This window comes from Carcharhinus amblyrhynchos, chromosome 30, assembly GCF_965287045.1.
Source record: "Carcharhinus amblyrhynchos chromosome 30, sCarAmb.v2.hapA, whole genome shotgun sequence".
In the NCBI taxonomy this organism is placed as follows: domain Eukaryota; kingdom Metazoa; phylum Chordata; class Chondrichthyes; order Carcharhiniformes; family Carcharhinidae; genus Carcharhinus; species Carcharhinus amblyrhynchos.
Genome location: NC_137353.1, coordinates 5,202,074 through 5,219,453, shown reverse-complemented (window position 1 = coordinate 5,219,453; position 17,380 = coordinate 5,202,074). Strand labels below are relative to the sequence as shown.

At 41.7% G+C, this 17,380-nt stretch overlaps 1 protein-coding gene across 1 annotated transcript in view; it reads left to right on the top strand.

The window, feature by feature from the left end:
• pex14 (peroxisomal biogenesis factor 14) overlaps positions 1 to 17,380 on the top strand; it is a 250,478-nt gene that overhangs the window by 179,344 nt on the left and 53,754 nt on the right. The window contains exon 6 of the mRNA XM_080215025.1: positions 7,838 to 7,940. Coding sequence (XP_080071151.1) covers positions 7,838 to 7,940 — 103 coding nt within the window. The remainder of the gene's footprint in view (positions 1 to 7,837; positions 7,941 to 17,380) is intronic.

Below are 17,380 nucleotides of genomic sequence, written 5' to 3'. Positions count from 1 at the left end.
GATAATTGTTCAGGCATAGAGTGGGTCTCAAGTGAGTGACAAAGAGGAAAGGGCCCTTGTTTATTCAGTCCTCAGTGGAACAGGTTGTGAGGACAAAAAATTGAAGCAGGCAGTCCAATTTGATGCATTTCTGGACAGAGAAGTGACTGACAATTAAAATGAGAAAGAGGTGGGTTTGATTGATTTTAAACAAAAGTAAACAGATATTAGCCTAGCAGTCATCTTCCTAAATTATTTTTTGAAACAATCATGTAAGCAACAGTTTCAAATTATTATCTGTTATTTTCCCAATGGATTGGAATTCAAAATAAACTTTTTTATTAATTCAGAGATGAGGGCTTTTCTGGCTGGGTCAGCATTTATTGCCCATCCCTAATTGCCCTTGAGGAGGTGATGGTGAGCTGCCTTCTTGAACCACTGCAGTCAATGTGGTACAGGTACATCCATGCTGTTAAGGAGGGAGTTCCAGGACTTTGACCCAGCAACAGTAAAGGAACGGTGATTTAATTCCAAGTTAGGATGGTGAGGGTTTGGAGAGGAACTTGCAGGTGGTGGTGTTCCCATGTGTCTGCTGCCCTTGTCCTTCTAAATGGTAGTGGTCATGAGTTTGGAAGGTGCTGTCTAAGGAACCTTGGTGAGTTCCTGCAGTGTATCTTGTAGATACAATGCTGCCATTGTGCTTTGGTGATGGGTCAGCTGCAAATCTAGCGGGCCACTTTGTCCTGGATGGTGTCAAGCTTCTTGAGTGTTGTTGGGTGCTGCATTCATCCAAGGAAGCAGAGAGTATCCCATCACACTCATGACTTGTACTTTGTAGATTGTGGGTAGGGTTTTTGGAGTCTGGAGGTGAGTTACATTCCACAGGATTCCTAGCCTGTGATTTGCTCTTGTTGCCACAGTATTTATGTGACTGGTCCAGTTCAGTTTCTGGTCAATGGTAATCCCCAAGGATGTTGATAGTGGGGGATTCAGCAATGGTCATGCCATTGAGTGTCAAGGGGTGATGGTTAGATTCTCTCTTGCTGGAGATGGTCATTGCCTGGCACTTGTGGCGAGAATGTTACTTGCCATTTGTCAGCCCAAGCCTGGATATTGTTCAGGTCTTACTGCGTTTGGACATGGAGTATATGGATTTAAATGCTCCCTATTATACAATACACCAGACTCATTAACAGGATGCCATGATTGAATTGGGAAAATAATCAGCACTAGCAGTTTATTGGGTTTCTTCTATTCATTACAATGGTTTGTTTGGGATTGCATCATTTTTCCCCAGCTCTTACAAAGTTAATGCCCCTTCACCACCTTCATCAGCGTACACTAATGCAACCAGAATAGCCCCCTACTACAACAATGTCATTATTTTCCACCTTTTTGAGAGACTGGTCATTTGTATTGAATTATAGTTGAGAATATTTGTAAACTTGTGCCCAGTATGGTCCTTCAGTGATGTGATGTGTAATCGCTTATGTGGGGCATTTGCAACCTCTCATCAGTTGTGCTGAATTCAAACCAGTGTCAGGATGGGAAAGGCATGTATGGAAATTCACTCTTGTGTTTAAATCATTTACCTACCAATCTTCTGTTGTACAAAGTTTATTGACTATTGACCAATGTAACATCAATCTTGGGAATAAAGCAAAATTGTTAAATCTCTTGAAAGGAATCTTTACTAAAATTACAAAGAAACAACACATGGGGGAAAAAAAGTAATAGCATAGGACAGCACTACAGTTGAAGATCATAACGGAGAAGACAGTAAATCAGCTAGCAGTGAATTAAGGATTAGCTGGTGCAAATTTCTAAAATGATGAAAAATGGAAGCTCCACTTAAGGTAAAAGGAGGCAATGAGGCAAGAACACCACAAGAATGATGATGGGGCAATCAAAGTTAAGTAGTTTTATCCATTGGACTTGCAAGGTATACGAAGGAACTAACTTTGAATTTTTTTTAAAGATTTTCATTTCTCCAACAAAGGCTGTGATCCATAACAAGGATTAGTGGTTTAGCCAAGGAAATGTGAGAGGACTGGAGGTTTGCTAATAGTATGAACGTGAATCTTAAGTTACCAAATAATTGTTTTACCCTCACTGAATTATTAATGAGTATCTTAATGTTTCGTGGACAGATTGTAAGGTTTCTTGCTTACTGATTTTTCTGATTAATCTCTTAAATTACCATTTTTCAGATCATAGATTTGTAGAATCCCTACAGTGCAGGAGGAGTACATTCGGCCCATTGAGCCTGCACTGACAACAATCTCACCCAGGCCCTATCCCTGTAACCCCACATATTTACACTCCTTATCTCCCTGACACTAAGGGTCAATTTAGCAAGGCCAATCAACCTAACCTGCACACCTCTGGAATATGGGAGGAAACCGGAGCACCCGAAGGAAACCCACGCAGATATGGGGTGAACGTGCAAACTCCACACAGTCACTCAAAGCCAGAATTAAACAAAGGTTCCTGTTGCTGTGAGGCAGCAGTGCTAATCACTGTGCCACCATGACACAGTGGATGTTTGAAGAATTTATAAAAACCTTACAGAAGGTAGCTCTTTTAGATATTTGGCCTTGATGCTGATTCTCAGTTTGAGAGAAAAGGCTGGCTGAAGTTCAAAGTCATAACTTGTACATTGCACACAACCTGATTGGATGCTTAGATATTGAATTAGGGCTATGTTTAATCTGACACGTCCATTAAAGGACATAGTTCAGGAATGTCCCGCAAATTTACCTCGAGGATAACTTCAGGAAGTTTTGTAGATTGGTATATGCTTGTAACCCCTAGATTTATCACTTCTTAGTGCGGAATGTGACAAATGTATGCTGGACGTGAGACTTTTTAATACAGGCTTTTATTGTTTTACTTGTTGAGAATACATTTAGTTTATAATAATGGGAATGTTATGCCATTTAATGCAAATAGTTTATCTGGGCCACTCAACAGATTCTTCCCTACTGCCATCAGACTTTTGAATGGACCTACCTTATATTAAGTTGATCTTTCTCTATGTCCTAGTTATGACGTGGCACTACATTCTGCACCCTCGCCTTTCCTTCTCCCCTGTGTACTCTATGAATGGTATGTTTTGTCTGTATAGCATGCAAGAAGCAATACTTTTCACTGTATCCCAATACATGTGACAGTAAATCAAATCTGATTTACAGTGATGGAATACATCAAATTCCACTTTGATTGGCTGGAATTCTGTGATTTGTATTGCTGTTTTGAAGATCCAGTCCACTGACTTTGTTCATTCTTCCATTAAAAACTACAGATAGTCTTGATGATTATTATTCTTCATCCCTCTACCTGTGTTATTTAATTTTTTTTGCCATGCTAAAACTACAGCACGGTGGTACATGGGCCACATTTGAGATATATATATGGTGGGTGAAGTTTACTGCAGGGATAATTTCAGGAAGTTTTGTAGATAGGCATACGTTTGTAATCCCTCGATTTAGCGCTTCTTAGTGTGGAGTGTGATAAAAGTATGCTGGAGTGTATGTACTCTATGAATGGTATGTTTTGTCTGTATGACGTGCAAGAAACAATACTTTTCACTGTATCCCAATACATGTGGCAATAAATCAAATCAAATCTGATTTTCAGTGATGGAATACATCAAATTCCATTTTGATTGACTCGTGAGGTGGGTTGGTGTTCTTGTCTTTGGCATCAAGGCAAGAATGTCGTAGAATTTGCTGAAACTGTGTGATGGGATTTTGAGGTTTGGCAACATTGGTGTGGCTGAGAGATCATGGGATTAGCAGCTCAGGAAGAGGTTTGCATCTTATCTTCATCATCCAAGTTGCATTGAAATCATTTTCGGAAGCACATTAACTGAAATGCTACTATATGCAAATTTGCATTTTGACTTTCCAGTAAGAGCTTGTTTTGGCATCAAAGATTAAAGCAATTTCAGGTGTGCAGTGACCAGATGATTTGCTTTAATAAAGCAGGAATAAACACTACAGAGGGCAGGTGCGCAAACAGGCACTCTCCTCTATTTTGTATTCTTTATCTCTCTCCTGTGGAGATGGTGGGAAGGAGGGTCATATAGTGGAATTGTCACTGGACTAGTAATCCAGAGACCCAGGGTAATGCCCTTGGGACCGAGTTCAAATCCCATCACGGTACATGGTGAAATTTAAATACAATAAAATGTGTAATAATATTGATTGTTATAAAAGCCCATCTGGTTTACTGATGTCCTTCAGGGAAGGCAATCTGCCATCCTTTCCTGGTTTGGCCTACATGTGACTTTTTACTATCCTCTAAAATAGCCTAGCAAACCACTCCATTCATGTGGCATTTAGGAATAGTCAATAAATATTGACCCAGCCAGCGATGCCCACATCCTGTGAATGAATTTTAAAAAAATACGCACAAACTGTTCCCTCTGTTAGTTTCACTTGAGATTTGTCCTTTAATTTCAAATAATTGCATATGGTACATATGTTGTGCAAGATCTTCTACTTTACAGGAAATATCAAGAATGAGCTGGGTTTTTTTAAGATAAGTAAGAAGTCTCACAACACCAGGTTAAAGTCCAACAGGTTTATTTGGTAGCACAAGCTTTCGGAGCGCTGCCCCTTCATCAGATGAGTGGGAGTCCTATTCACAGACAGAGCATATAAAGACACAAACTCAATTTACAAAATAATGGTTGAAATGCAAGTCTTTACAGGTAATCTGTAAAGGTACAGACAACATGAGTGGAGAGAGGGTTAAGCACAGGTTAAAGAGATGTGTATTATCTCCAGCCAGGACAGTTAGTCAGATTTTGCAAGCCCCGGCAAGTTGTGGGGGTTACAGATCGTGTGCCATGAACCCAAGATCCTGGTTGAGGCCGTCCTCATGTGGAACTTGGCTATCAGTTTCTGCTCAGCGATTCTGCATTGTTGTGTGTCGTGAAGGTCGCCTTAGAGAACGCTTACCCAAAGATCAGAGGCTGAATGCCTGTGACTGCTGAAGTGTTCCCCAACAGAAAGAGAACACTCCTGCCTGGTGATTGTCGTGCAGTGTTCATTCATCCGTTGTTGTAGCGTCTGCATTGTCTTCCCAATGTACCATGCCTCGGGACATCCTTTCCTGCAACGTATCAGGTAGACAAGGTTGGCCAAGTTGCAAGAGTATGTACTGTGTACCTGGTGGATGGTGTTCTCAGGTGAGATGATGGCATCAGTGTTGATGGTCTGGCAAGTCTTGCAGAGGTTGCTATGGCAGAGTTGTGCAGTGTCGTGGTCACTGTTGTCTATATGTCCTATTTGTGAACACAACTCTCACTCACCTGATGAAGGGGCAGTGCTCTGAAAGGTTGTGGCTTGTTCTACCAAATAAACCTGTTGGACTTTAACCTGGTGTTGTGAGACTTCTTCCCGCGCTTACCCCAGCCCAAAGCCGGCATCTCCACGTCATTTTTAAGATAAAACCAAGATCTTCAAATTGAAAACAATAATGAATGCATGTTATAGTACAAAATTATTGTGAAATATGAAATATTTAATATCATTATTCAAGTGTTCTTTTTACTCTAGTTGGTTGGTTGGAGACGAAGGGGGAGATTGATTGGAAATTTCTTGTCGAGAAGTATTTTGAGCCATTTGATCAGCTCACCTATCGCTGCTAAGGAATGTGTGCGTGACCAAATTACAATTACTCAATCTGATTCAAAGTTAATGAATTTGCTTCCAAGTCAATTTACAGGAAGAAATTTTGTTGAGCTCAGCTAAGTTAGCCAGAAGAATTTGAATATCAGTTAATTCACACTGCAGGAATTTGAATGTAAGAAACTTGCACACAAGAAAGAAAAAGCTGTTGCCTTTCATGGTCTCAGGACTTCCCTACACAGTCCAAAAATAAAGTCAATTGAGTACTTTCTGAAATGTAGTTAGTTGGGAAAGGCAGTGGCCGATTTCTACAGAGCAGGTTCCACGTACAGCAATGAGAGAATAAAAACTAGATTGTTTTGAAATAACCAAGTAATCTGTTTTAGTGATGTTCATTAAGGGATAACTATTGTACTAGATACCAGGAGAACTCTTTTCTTCAGATGGTGCCAGAAATCTTTTACTCTTATTGTTAGGGCAGACAGGGTTTATATCATGTTCCACAGCACGTCCAACAGTGCCATACTTCCTCAGTAAGGCACTGAGAGGTTGGCCTGGATTATGTGGATTAAACCACAAGCTTTGGCTCAGAAGTGCCACGTTTCCTAAGTGCAGCAAAACTGCACATACTGATTTTATAATAGATTATGTAGATCTATAACAGATTATGTCCCTTGGTAGTCTAGTAGTTAGGATTCACCGCTTTCACCACCGCAGTCCTGGTTCGATTCATGGTCAGGGAAGGAAGATTTGAGTGGGTGGGAGGGGGGTGCGGTTGGGGGTTGGAGGTTGGGGAGGGGGGGTGGGGGGGGGGATGTATGGTAGCGCAATGGTTAACATGCTGTCTCACAGCGTCAGGGACCCAGGTTCAATTCCCAGCTTGTGTCGTTGCCTGTGTGGAGTTTGCACATCCCCCCCCCGCCCCGCGTCTTTGTGAGTTTCCTCGGGGCACTCTGATTTCCTCTCACAGTCCAAAAATGTGCAGGTTAAGTGCATTGGTCATGTTAAATTCTCCCTCTCTGTACCTGAACAGGCGCCGGAGTGTGGCGACTGGGGGATTTTCGCAGTAACTTCATTATAGTGTGAATGTAAGCCTATTTGTGACTAATAAATATACTTTTACTTTTATAGACAGATATGTAAGGGGTCAAAGTAATGTGCAGCATGGAAAAGCTTTGCATTAGGGTTAGAACCCCTTTACTGCAGGTTGCACCTTGCCATCACAGAGGGAGGTGGAAGTTTGGAGTGGGTGAGTGGTCAGGTTGTGGGAGGAGGTGTTGCATGGAGAATGCCGGAGGAGCGGTGGGTGCTTAGTTGGAGGAGTGTTGGGTGTCGCCTGGGATGTAGGGTCGTTCTGCTTGGGGCTTGGTCTGGGTTTTTAAAATAATTACCCTGAAGCTGGAAGTGCCTAACTCTTTCAGAGTAACTATGTACATAAAACTGGCAGAACCATCCGAAGTTAACCATTTAAATGGTTCTCAGCAGAGCCTAGTTGTCCAGAGGAAGTCAGCGCTTTTGGACAAATATGGGAACTTCCCAGAGTGCGTCCTCCAGTGCATCTTTGGGGTATTCCTCTAAATCCACGCTGGCGAACCAGGAAGTTAAGGGCCATGCACTTTTCCTTGAGAACTTACTGCATCAACGTCAGACTGTAATAGAAACTTTGCAATGGAATTTGGTGATGATGAGAATTGATGAAGTATACGAGAGAGAAGCCACTAAATCAGTTGAATAGCATATTTTAGTTTTTGTTTAAGTTGTTTATGCAATGTGGGTGTCCCTGGCAAGGCCAGCAATTATTCGGTATCCTTTATTGCCCATGAGAAGGTGACAGTGAGCCACCTTCTAGAACTTCTGCTGTCCATGAGTATGGGTACACCCACTGTCCGTGAGTATAGGTACACCCACTGTGTTGTTAGAGAGAGAGAGAGAGAGTGGACCAGGATTTTGAGCGAGGGAAAGAACAATGATATATTTCCAGTGCAAGACACGTCTGTGACTTGGAGGAGAACTTGCAATGGTGATAGTGTTCCCTTGTGTCTGCTGCTCATGACCTTCTAGCTGATAGCGGTTGTGAATTTGGTTGTGCTGTTGTAGGTACCTTGACGGGTTGTTGCAGTGATGGTGCACACATAGTCACAGTGTGCTGGCACTGAAGAAAGTGAATGTACTATATATTTACCTTTGTTAATCTCTTTTGAATATTTTTATTCTTCCAGCGATACATTCTGCCTCTTCTAGTGGCCAGCAAAGAAGATAAGAAACATCTGCAGAGAATCGAGTCAGGTGTTACTGAGCTAAGTGGGACCATAACACAGACAGGTAAAGATTAATGCTTTCATAAATTCACTGTTAAATTTCCTCAGTTTTTAATTCTGTCGGAGAAATTCGGTTTTCTAGATTGCAAACCTTCCGTAATTAAAAGACAAAGTTTGTCATTTTTCTCTCCTATGAAACTGCTTGTTTACCATCAGTGGTTTCAATTATAGTTTAATAAAAAGTTTTTAACCCTAACATCTTAATGAGATTTGACAACCTGAATTGTTTCTCTCTGCAATGCTGTATATCTCATAACAAGTGTTATTCTTGAAATAACCAAATTATGGTGCATATCTAAGGTTTAATGTGTAATTCATATCTTCAAGAATACTCTGTCTCCCAATAAACTAGTTTTTAGATGCACGAACTTCAGTATTGAGAGCTGTGTGGAACTATTGTATAACTTGGATTGCCCCTGATAGCAAATGAACAGGTATATCTAGAAAATCAAATGTGCTGATTTATTTTGTTTGAATACATTTAGATCCTGAACAGTTAGGATTGGGAAATTGGCCTTGTCAATTCGCTTTCACGATTAAAAAAAGAAAATGCTGGAAAAACTCAGCATGCCTGGTAACATCTGTGGAAGCCATGATGTGGAAATGCTGGTGTTAGACTGGGTTAGGCACCGTAAGTAGTCTCACAACAGCAGGTTAAAGTTCAACAGGTTTATTTGGGATCACGAGCTTTCGGAGCATTGCCTCTGACTCATCTGATGAAGGAATAGCTTTCCGAAAGCTTGTGCTAACCTGTTGGACTTTAACCTGGTGTTGTGAGACTACTTACTGAGCATCTGTGGAGCAAGAAATCTGTGGTGGCACGGTAGCACAGTGGTTAGCACTGCTGCTTCACAGTTCCAGGGTCCTGGGTTCAATTCCCGGTTCAGGTCACTGTCTGTGTGGAGTTTGCACAATATCATCGTGTCTGTGCGGGTTTCGTCCGGGTGCTCCGGTTTCCTCCCACAGTCCAAAGGTGTTAGGTGGATTGGCCATGCTAAATTGTCCCGTTAGTGTCCCGGGATGCGTAGGTTAGAGGGATTAGCGGATAAATATGTAGGGATACAGGGATAGGGCCTGGGTGGGATTGTGGTCAGTGCAGACTCGATGGGCTGAATGGCCTCTTTCTGCACTGTAGGGTTTCTATTACAGATCAGCCATGATCTTATTGAATGGCGGGGCAGGCTCGAAGGGCTGGATGGCCTACTCCTGCTCTTATTTCTTATGTTCTTAAGAAATAAAGTTAATGTTTTGAGAAAAAGACACGATACCTCAACAAGAAGCCTTTTCTCTTCCTTTCAGGTGTTAAGGAATGTAAGCTCCGGTGATTTACTGATACCAACACCTATCCACACCTTCCTATCCCCCTCATCCCATTCCTTGTCCTAACCCCAGTTCTTGTCTTATGTTAATTCTGTTTCTCCCCTCACAGGTGCTGCCAGACTCTTTGAGTTTCTCCCGCACTTTTGGTTTCTAATTCAGATTTCTGACAACCACAGTATTTTGTTTTCATTTTTAGTTTCCAAGGTTGAGGTTAAAAAAATTAAACAGCGGCATGGAACTTGGATTGGTTTGTTTATCCTTACCATGTTAAGCCTAAAATAAATTTCTTGAATTTTTCCAGTTTTATTTATTGTTTTTGTTAGCAGTCAACCTTAGCCTCAGTCTGTTTTAAGTCATCCTGCTTTTGATTTGATTTATTATTGTCACATGTACGAGCATACAGTGAAAAGTATTGTTTCTTATGCGCTATGCAAAGCATACTGTTCATAGAGAAGGAAAGGAGAGAGTGCAGAATGTAGTGTTTCAGTCATAGCTAGGGCCTAGAGAAAGATCAAATTAATGCAAGGTAAGTCTATTCAAAAGTCTGACAGCAGCAGGGAAGAAGCTGTTCTTGAGTCGGTTTGTACGTGACCTCAGACTTTGTATTTTTTTTCCCGACGGAAGAAGATGGAAGAATGTCCGGGGTGCGTGGGTTGAAATGTGGAAAGGGCAAAAATTTGACGTGAGTGCTTTACTTCAGGCTTTTTGAAGCAGTTGTGCTGTACTAGTTGTGAACCATCCTCCTGCATAGGGCAAGTAGACTGTGCCTTGCTAAATAGTTTAAGATCATACTTTCTTCCTTATATGCAGGCCAAAGGGAAGTCTGAAAAATAGTTTATTATTGAGGGCAAGTATTTTATGAAGTTAGAGCAACTAATGAAGTACAGTTTTAAAATGGCTTTACTTAAGCTGTCCATTGCACTGTGAGGAACTGTAATGATAACATTGATCAAGTTTATTGTTTTCATATATCTGTAAGAATCGTCTTTGAAACCATAATTTCTCACTTGTCTGATCAATCTCTGATCCCAAGGAGAAATAACCATTGTAGAAAAGCCCAATGTTTTAACAAACAGAGAATTTGAACATTTCTCAGCTTTCCTTCCTGTTATAGCATCATAAAAATCCTACAGATTAGAAAGAGGCTATTTGGCCCATCGACACTGCAGTGACCACAATCCCACTCAGGCCCTATTATCGTAACCCAACATGTTTACCCTGCTAATCCCCCTGACACTAGACCAGCATTTATTGCCCAACTCTAATTCCCCTTGACAAGGTGGTGGTGAACTGCCTTCCTGAACTGCTGCAGTTCCTGAGGTGTAGGTACACCCACATTGCCATTAGGGAGGGAGTGCCAGGATTTTGACCCAATGACAGTGAAGCAACGATGATATATTTCCAAGTCAGGATGATGAGTGACTTGGAGGGGAACATACAGCTGATGGTGTTTCCAAATATCTATCGCCCTTCTCCTTCTAGATGATGATACACGTGGGTTTGTCTAAGGCTGTCAAAGGAGCCTTAGTAAGTTCCTGCAGCCCATCTTGTAGATGGTCCACATTGCTTCCACTGTATGTCAGTGGTGAAAGTGTGTATGTTGGTGGATGGGGTGCCAATCAAATGGGCTGCTTTGTCCTGGATGGTGTCAGGCTTCTTAAGTGTTGTTGGAGCCACAGTCGCTCAGGCATGTGGGGCTATTCTGTGTCCTTGTATTTTTGATGTGTTCTAATGCAGGTTTCTAATGATGCTTTCTGTGTTTGTGGAAATACAGTAAGAGGTCTCATAACACCAAGTTTAAGTCCAACAGGTTTATTTGGTCGCAAAAGCCACTAGCTTTCTGAGTGCTTTCTGCTCCTTTGTCAGGTGAGTGGGAGTTCTCAGAGTACAAACAAAATTTCAGGAACTTGTTAAGGAACTTAAGTTAAACTTGTTAATCTGACGTTTTCCTACTGTCAAAGTGGAAAGGATTTATACCTGTGGTAACGGTAACTCGGTATTTCATTGATGCGCCACCTTGGTTCACTTCAAAAGTAGTAAAACATCTGACAACACCAGGTTTTAGTCCAACCGATTTATTTGATAGTAAACGCACAAGCTTTCGGGTTAGTCCCTTCGTCAGGTGACGAAGGGACTAACCCGAAAGCTTGTGCGTTTACTATCAAATAAATCGGTTGGACTAAAACCTGGTGTTGTCAGACGTTTTACTATGTTTACCCCAGTCCAACACCGGCACATCCACATCATCACTTCAAAAGGACAGTCAGTTATGATCCGGTTTCTCTTCAAGACTACATTGGCAAATGCTGCCTGAGATGGAATATTTAAGTTGTGAAGAGAGGTTGGATAGGCTTGGATTGTTTTCGTTGGAGCAGAGAAGACCGAGGCGTGACCTGATTGAGATATTCAAGATTATGAGAGGCATGGTCAGGGTGGATAGGGTGCAGCTATCCCTTTAGTTGAAGGGTCAGTTACGAGGGGACACAAATTAAAAGTGAGGAATGGGAGACTTAGTGGGGATTTGAGGAAAATCTTTTTTACTCCGAGAGTGGTGATGGTGTGGAATGCACTGCCTGGGAGGGTGGCGGAGGCGGGTTGCCTCACATCCTTTATTAAGTATCTGGATGAGCACTTGGCATGCCATAACATTCAAGGCTACGGGACATGTGCTGGTACGTGGGATTAGATGGGCAGGTCAGGGCCTTTCATGCGTTGGTGCAGGCTTGATGGGCCAAAGGGCCTCTTCTGCACTTGTATTCTGTGATTCTGAATAAAAATGTGTACGAGATAATGGAAAGCAGAGTGAGTACCTGATTGCTGGTCTTTGTGGGGAGAGAACAGATTGTTCTCGAGTCAGTTGGGACGGCACAGTGGTTAGCACCCAGGTTCAATTCCAGCCTTGGGTCACTGTCTGTGTGGAGTTTGCTCGTTCTCCCCATGTCTGTATGGGTTTCCTCCGGGTGCTCCTGTTTCTTCCCACAGTTCAAAGATGTGCAAGTTAGGTTGATTGGGTATGCTAAATTGACCCTAGTGTCAGGGGACTAGCAGTGTAAATACGTGGGGTTACAGGAATAGGGCCTGGGTGGGATTGTGGATGGGCCAACTGGCCTCCTTCTGCACTGTAGGGATTCTATGATTCAGTCACAGATTTACAGTGATTATGAGAATGGCAGAGTGAAACTAGCTTATTTCTAACTCAAAATCAAACAAAAGCAGTTTGAGATTGAGTTCCACCTAATGTCAAATTGCTTATTTTTCATGGCAGGATGCAGCAGGGGATGGATATATGTCACTGGAAAACTATATTGTTTCTCCCTACATCAGTTTGTCGTTTTACTATCAGTCTTGTCTCACTAAGCTGCTTTTACAGTTTGCCTTTTGTAAAGACAGGAAGAAACACATGGTAGCGCAGTATCCAGTACATACAAGAATCCATGTTCACATCCCTTGGGTGACACTTGTTTAACGAGAGATTGGGTAGTAAAGGTGTACTCAAGATATCAAGATAGTTATGGGTGAAGGGAAGGCTATTCAACCTGCCTTGTTTCATTTATCCAGAGAGATAAGGTCACAGTAATTTCTAATTGTTTTTTAAATGGCTCCAGATTTTCGTCTCCACTATCTGAAAGTTTATTTTGCACGTTGAGCACCTTGTGAGTCGAGATGAATTTACTGTGATTTATTGAAAGTTTCAACCTATGATTCTCCTCGGTCTACTCTCGTGGGGCTGATAGATTCTGAAAATATCTAGTGCAATCCCATGAAATTTGTAACCATTACAGTGGCACAGTGGTTAGCACTACTGCCTCACAGCGCCGGGGACCCCAAGTTCAATTCCCGGCTTGGGTCACTGTCTGTGTGGAGACTGTGCGTTCTCCCCGTGTCTGTGTGGGTTTCCTCTGGGTGCTCTGATTTCCCCCCACATTCCAAATAAGTGCTGGTTAGGTGCATTGGCCCTGCTAAATTCTCCTTCAGTGTAAGCAAGCAGGCACAGGAGTGTGGCGATTAGGGGTTTTTCATAGTCACTCCGTTGCAGTGTTAATGTAAGCCCACTTGTGACACTGAATAAACTTTAAACTGTTAATCGTATCTGTGTACATTTTTGTGTACCTGAAGTAGGGTATTGATTGTGGGACACCGGCAGTTTTCAGATATCTTGTGCTAGTTAGAAGTGATAGAGCATTGTAAACTACAACTGATTAGCATAGTACATGAATGAACAAACTAATTCAAGGTTCAATCACTAATAAATCAACTGAGATAGTTTTTTTGAGGATGAAACTGATATAGAATAATTGATTTATTGAATTCAGAAATGTTGGACAGTGGGTTGATGGAAAGAAAAATGTAGCTTCATTTAGATAATAACATCACTATTAAATTCCTGACAGCCGGTTAGTGAAGGAGGAGGCCAGAAGTCAATCTTTATTCTTACGAACCTGAGCCAGACGCCTAATGTTTGATACAATCCAGTTAAGTGCCAGTAATCTTTCGTTTAAAGTGGACAAAGTTTGATATTCAAGATACTTGCTAAGGGATTAAAGCCACAAGATTCCATGTTTTTGAACAAACATAGAATCCTACAGTGTGCAAGGAGACCCATTGAGTCTGAACTGACCACAATCCCACCCAGGCCCTTTCCTCATAACACCATACATTTACCCTAGTTAGTCACTAAGGGGCAATTTAACATGGCCAATCCACCTAACCCACACATCTTTGGATTATGGGAGGAAACCATAGCACCCAGAGGGAGCCCATGCAGACATGGGAGAATGTGCAAACTCCACACAGACAGTGACCCAAGCTGGGAGTTGAATCTGAGTCCCCAGCGCTGTGACGCAGCGGTGCTAACCACTGTGCCACCGTGCTATATTTACGGTGCACTTTTGTCGTCCAGCATTCGAGATTGATATGAGGATTGGGTGATAAGGGATGTGTGGATTAATAAGCAAACTGATTGAACATGCCACGCTGCACATTAAACAGCAAATGTGATCAAGACAACATTCATAGATTTCTCAACAAGAAACCCAGATGTCAGAAAATGGCGAGACCACCAATCTCATTGAAACCCTGTCTTTCCAATGAGAGAGTCCAGTCTTCATCTTTGAAGATCTTGTTTAAGAATTCACTCTAAAAGTCGCTCCAACTCTGACAACCTCAGTAACTGCCACGTTTGCTGAGCTTCAGTCTCCGTTCCTGAAATGTTGCCCCAAGGTCAGCATTCAAGCCTCAAGTCACAGATCTTCAACTGCTCCGAGCAGAAAACTGCTTCCTCAAAGGGCTACCTTTGCCCCAGTGGTGGCAGCATGGCTTCATCAACCATCTTCTGCCTTCATCAATCTTCAGGGTTTCCTCCAAGACCCCTTTGACCGCCAAGGCAACCCCTGAGCCCTCATCACTTCTATTGGGATTTGGTGTTCCATGTCCCCACACCACATGAAGGTAAGCTGGATCTCAACATATTATTCAGTTCTAGATTTATTAATGCAGTGAAATATTACAAATAGATAGCCCTAATGCTACCACTCTCGACTAGTGTCAATAAATGTCTCTTTATATGTATTCAAGTGATTGTCCGTTGAATGCCCACCTGTATTCATTTAATTTATACAATTAACAATCACACCCTCGAATCTTGGCCAAACCAGTTTTTATTTGTGAACAGTGTGTTGGTATATTTGCATATTTTCTCAAGTAAGCAGTTACAGTATTTTGACTTGTGTGAGTGAAATTATATGTTTTCTGAATGTAAGTAAGGAGTGCTATATTGGCCCTGGAGATCAAACATGTTCTGTTTTGAGGGCACGTTACCAATGTGGGTTGAATAAAGAGAAAACAAGGTAAAGCAGGAAGCAGTGTTTTAGTAAAAACCAGATTGTCGGGATGGAGCGCGAAGGAAGGATTCACTGTTTGTTAAAAGGACTTTACAGCTGAGAGATCCTGAGAGAGAATAAGCTGCAGATAATGAAGTGAGTTTTCACGCTAACTATTTGAGGATGTATGGAGGGCAAATGATGTGTAAAATATTTGGTTCAGTTGCTTGATGCTTAGCTAGGTCCTGCTGTGAATTATATCTTGGAAGATAGTGACAGGCCAAGATGTCTCAGCCTTTAAGAAGTGAATTGGCCAGCTCTACAGATTAGTAACAGAATTCATCTAACCCCTTAGCTGAAAGACTGGCTAAGTTAAGTGTAGATTTGGGAAAGAAATGTAAAATTCAATGTTATATTGCCCTTATTAGATTCAGGGAGGACACTCCCAATAGTGGGGGAGTCCAGAACCAGGGGTCGCAGTCTGAGGATTCAGGTTAGACCACTTAGGACGGAGGTGAGGAGACATTTCTTCATCCAAAGAGTGGTGAACCTGTGGAATTTGTTACCACAGGAAGTAGTTGATGCCAAAACATTGAAAGTATTCAAGAGGTGGCTGGATATAGCACTTGGGGCAAATGGGATCAAAGGTTATGGGGAGAAAGCAGGATTAGGCAATTGAGTTAGATGATCAGCCATGATTGTGATGAATGGCAGAACAGGCTCAAAAGGCCGAATGGCCTCCTCCTGCCCCTATTTTCTATGTTTCTATTTTTCAAGTAACATTTTAAAATTCTATTTCTAAATCTGTAATAATAGTTCCCGTCCTGCCATTACCAATGAAGGTGACAAACTCTTAAGATTTGTTATTCACACCCATTTCCAGTCCAATTTCCACACACTCCCAGCAGGATGTGAAGCTAAAAGGATTGTAATGGAATCATTACTGGATTAGATCACCTGATACATAGCATTCAGTCTGAATATGATGAACACAATACTGTCGAACTAGATTCAAATCATTGGATTGTTGGTGCAAAATTCAATTTGTACTGATGAGTGGATAGAGAAAACCTGTGTCGATTTGAAAAAATCTGAGGGCAAATCCCTGTAATCTGATCATCTCTCTGGAGAAGAGACACGGAATTGAAAAATTGCTAAACAGCCCTAATTGCTGAAAAGTGAAGTTAAGATGTATCTTGAGTATGAAATATTAACAAGTTCAGTATAGGAACTGCTGAATAAATCCTGAGACACCGTAAAACATTTAAAGCATGCTCTTTAATTGCCAATTTATAGAACTCCAAATTAATATAATAAAATTTAACTACAATTATAAATGACACAACATTAACATCACCAAACCTTAAGAGCAATTGTTCTGATGAACCCCAAAGAAAAGTCAGGAAAAAATGAAAATTAAGATGATAAAAATTTAATTATGAGATGACAGCATGTGTATGTTTTCCAAACTGTTAGATGCAAACTGTCCTGCATTGGCTGAGTGACAGTAACATCAATATCATGAACTGGTGCTCAAAAACAAACGTCGCTGGCCAGGCTGACATTTATTGCCCATCCCTAATTGCCCTTGAGAAAGTGGGGGTGAGCCGCCCATGAACTGCCGCAATCCATGTGTTGTAGATACACCCACAGTGCTGTAAGGAAGGGAGTTCCATGATTTTGACCCAGGGACAATGAATGAAGGAATGGCGCTCTAGTTCCAAGTCAGGAACTTTCAGGTGGTGTGTTACCATGTATCTGCTGTCCTTGTCCATCTAGGCAGTTTGCAGGTTTGAAAGATACTGTGGAAGGTGCTTTGGTGAGTTGTTGCAGTGCATCTTATAGATGTTACACATGGCTGCCGCTATGCATTGGTGGTGGAAGTGAATATTGAAAGTGGCGCCAATCAAGTGGGCTGCTTTGTTGTGGATGGTGTTGATCTTCAGGAGTGCTGTTGGAGCTGCACTCATCCAGGCAAGAGAGAATATTCCATCACACTACTGACTTGTGCCTTGTAAATGGTGGGCAGGCTTTGGGGAGTCAGGAGGTGAGTTACTTGTTGCACGATTTCTAGTCCCTGACTTGCTCTTGTAGCTACAGTATTTATATGACTAGTCCAGTCAGTTACTGGTCAATGGTAATCCCCAGGGTGTTGATACTGGGGGATTCAAAGGTAATACTGTTAAGTGTCAAGGTGCAATTGTGCAATCATAGATGAAATCCTGAAAAACAAAGGTAACCGTGTATGGCTTAGCATTAGATTTATTTTTGTGCTTTGCACATTAGTTTGAAAAATTGTTATCAC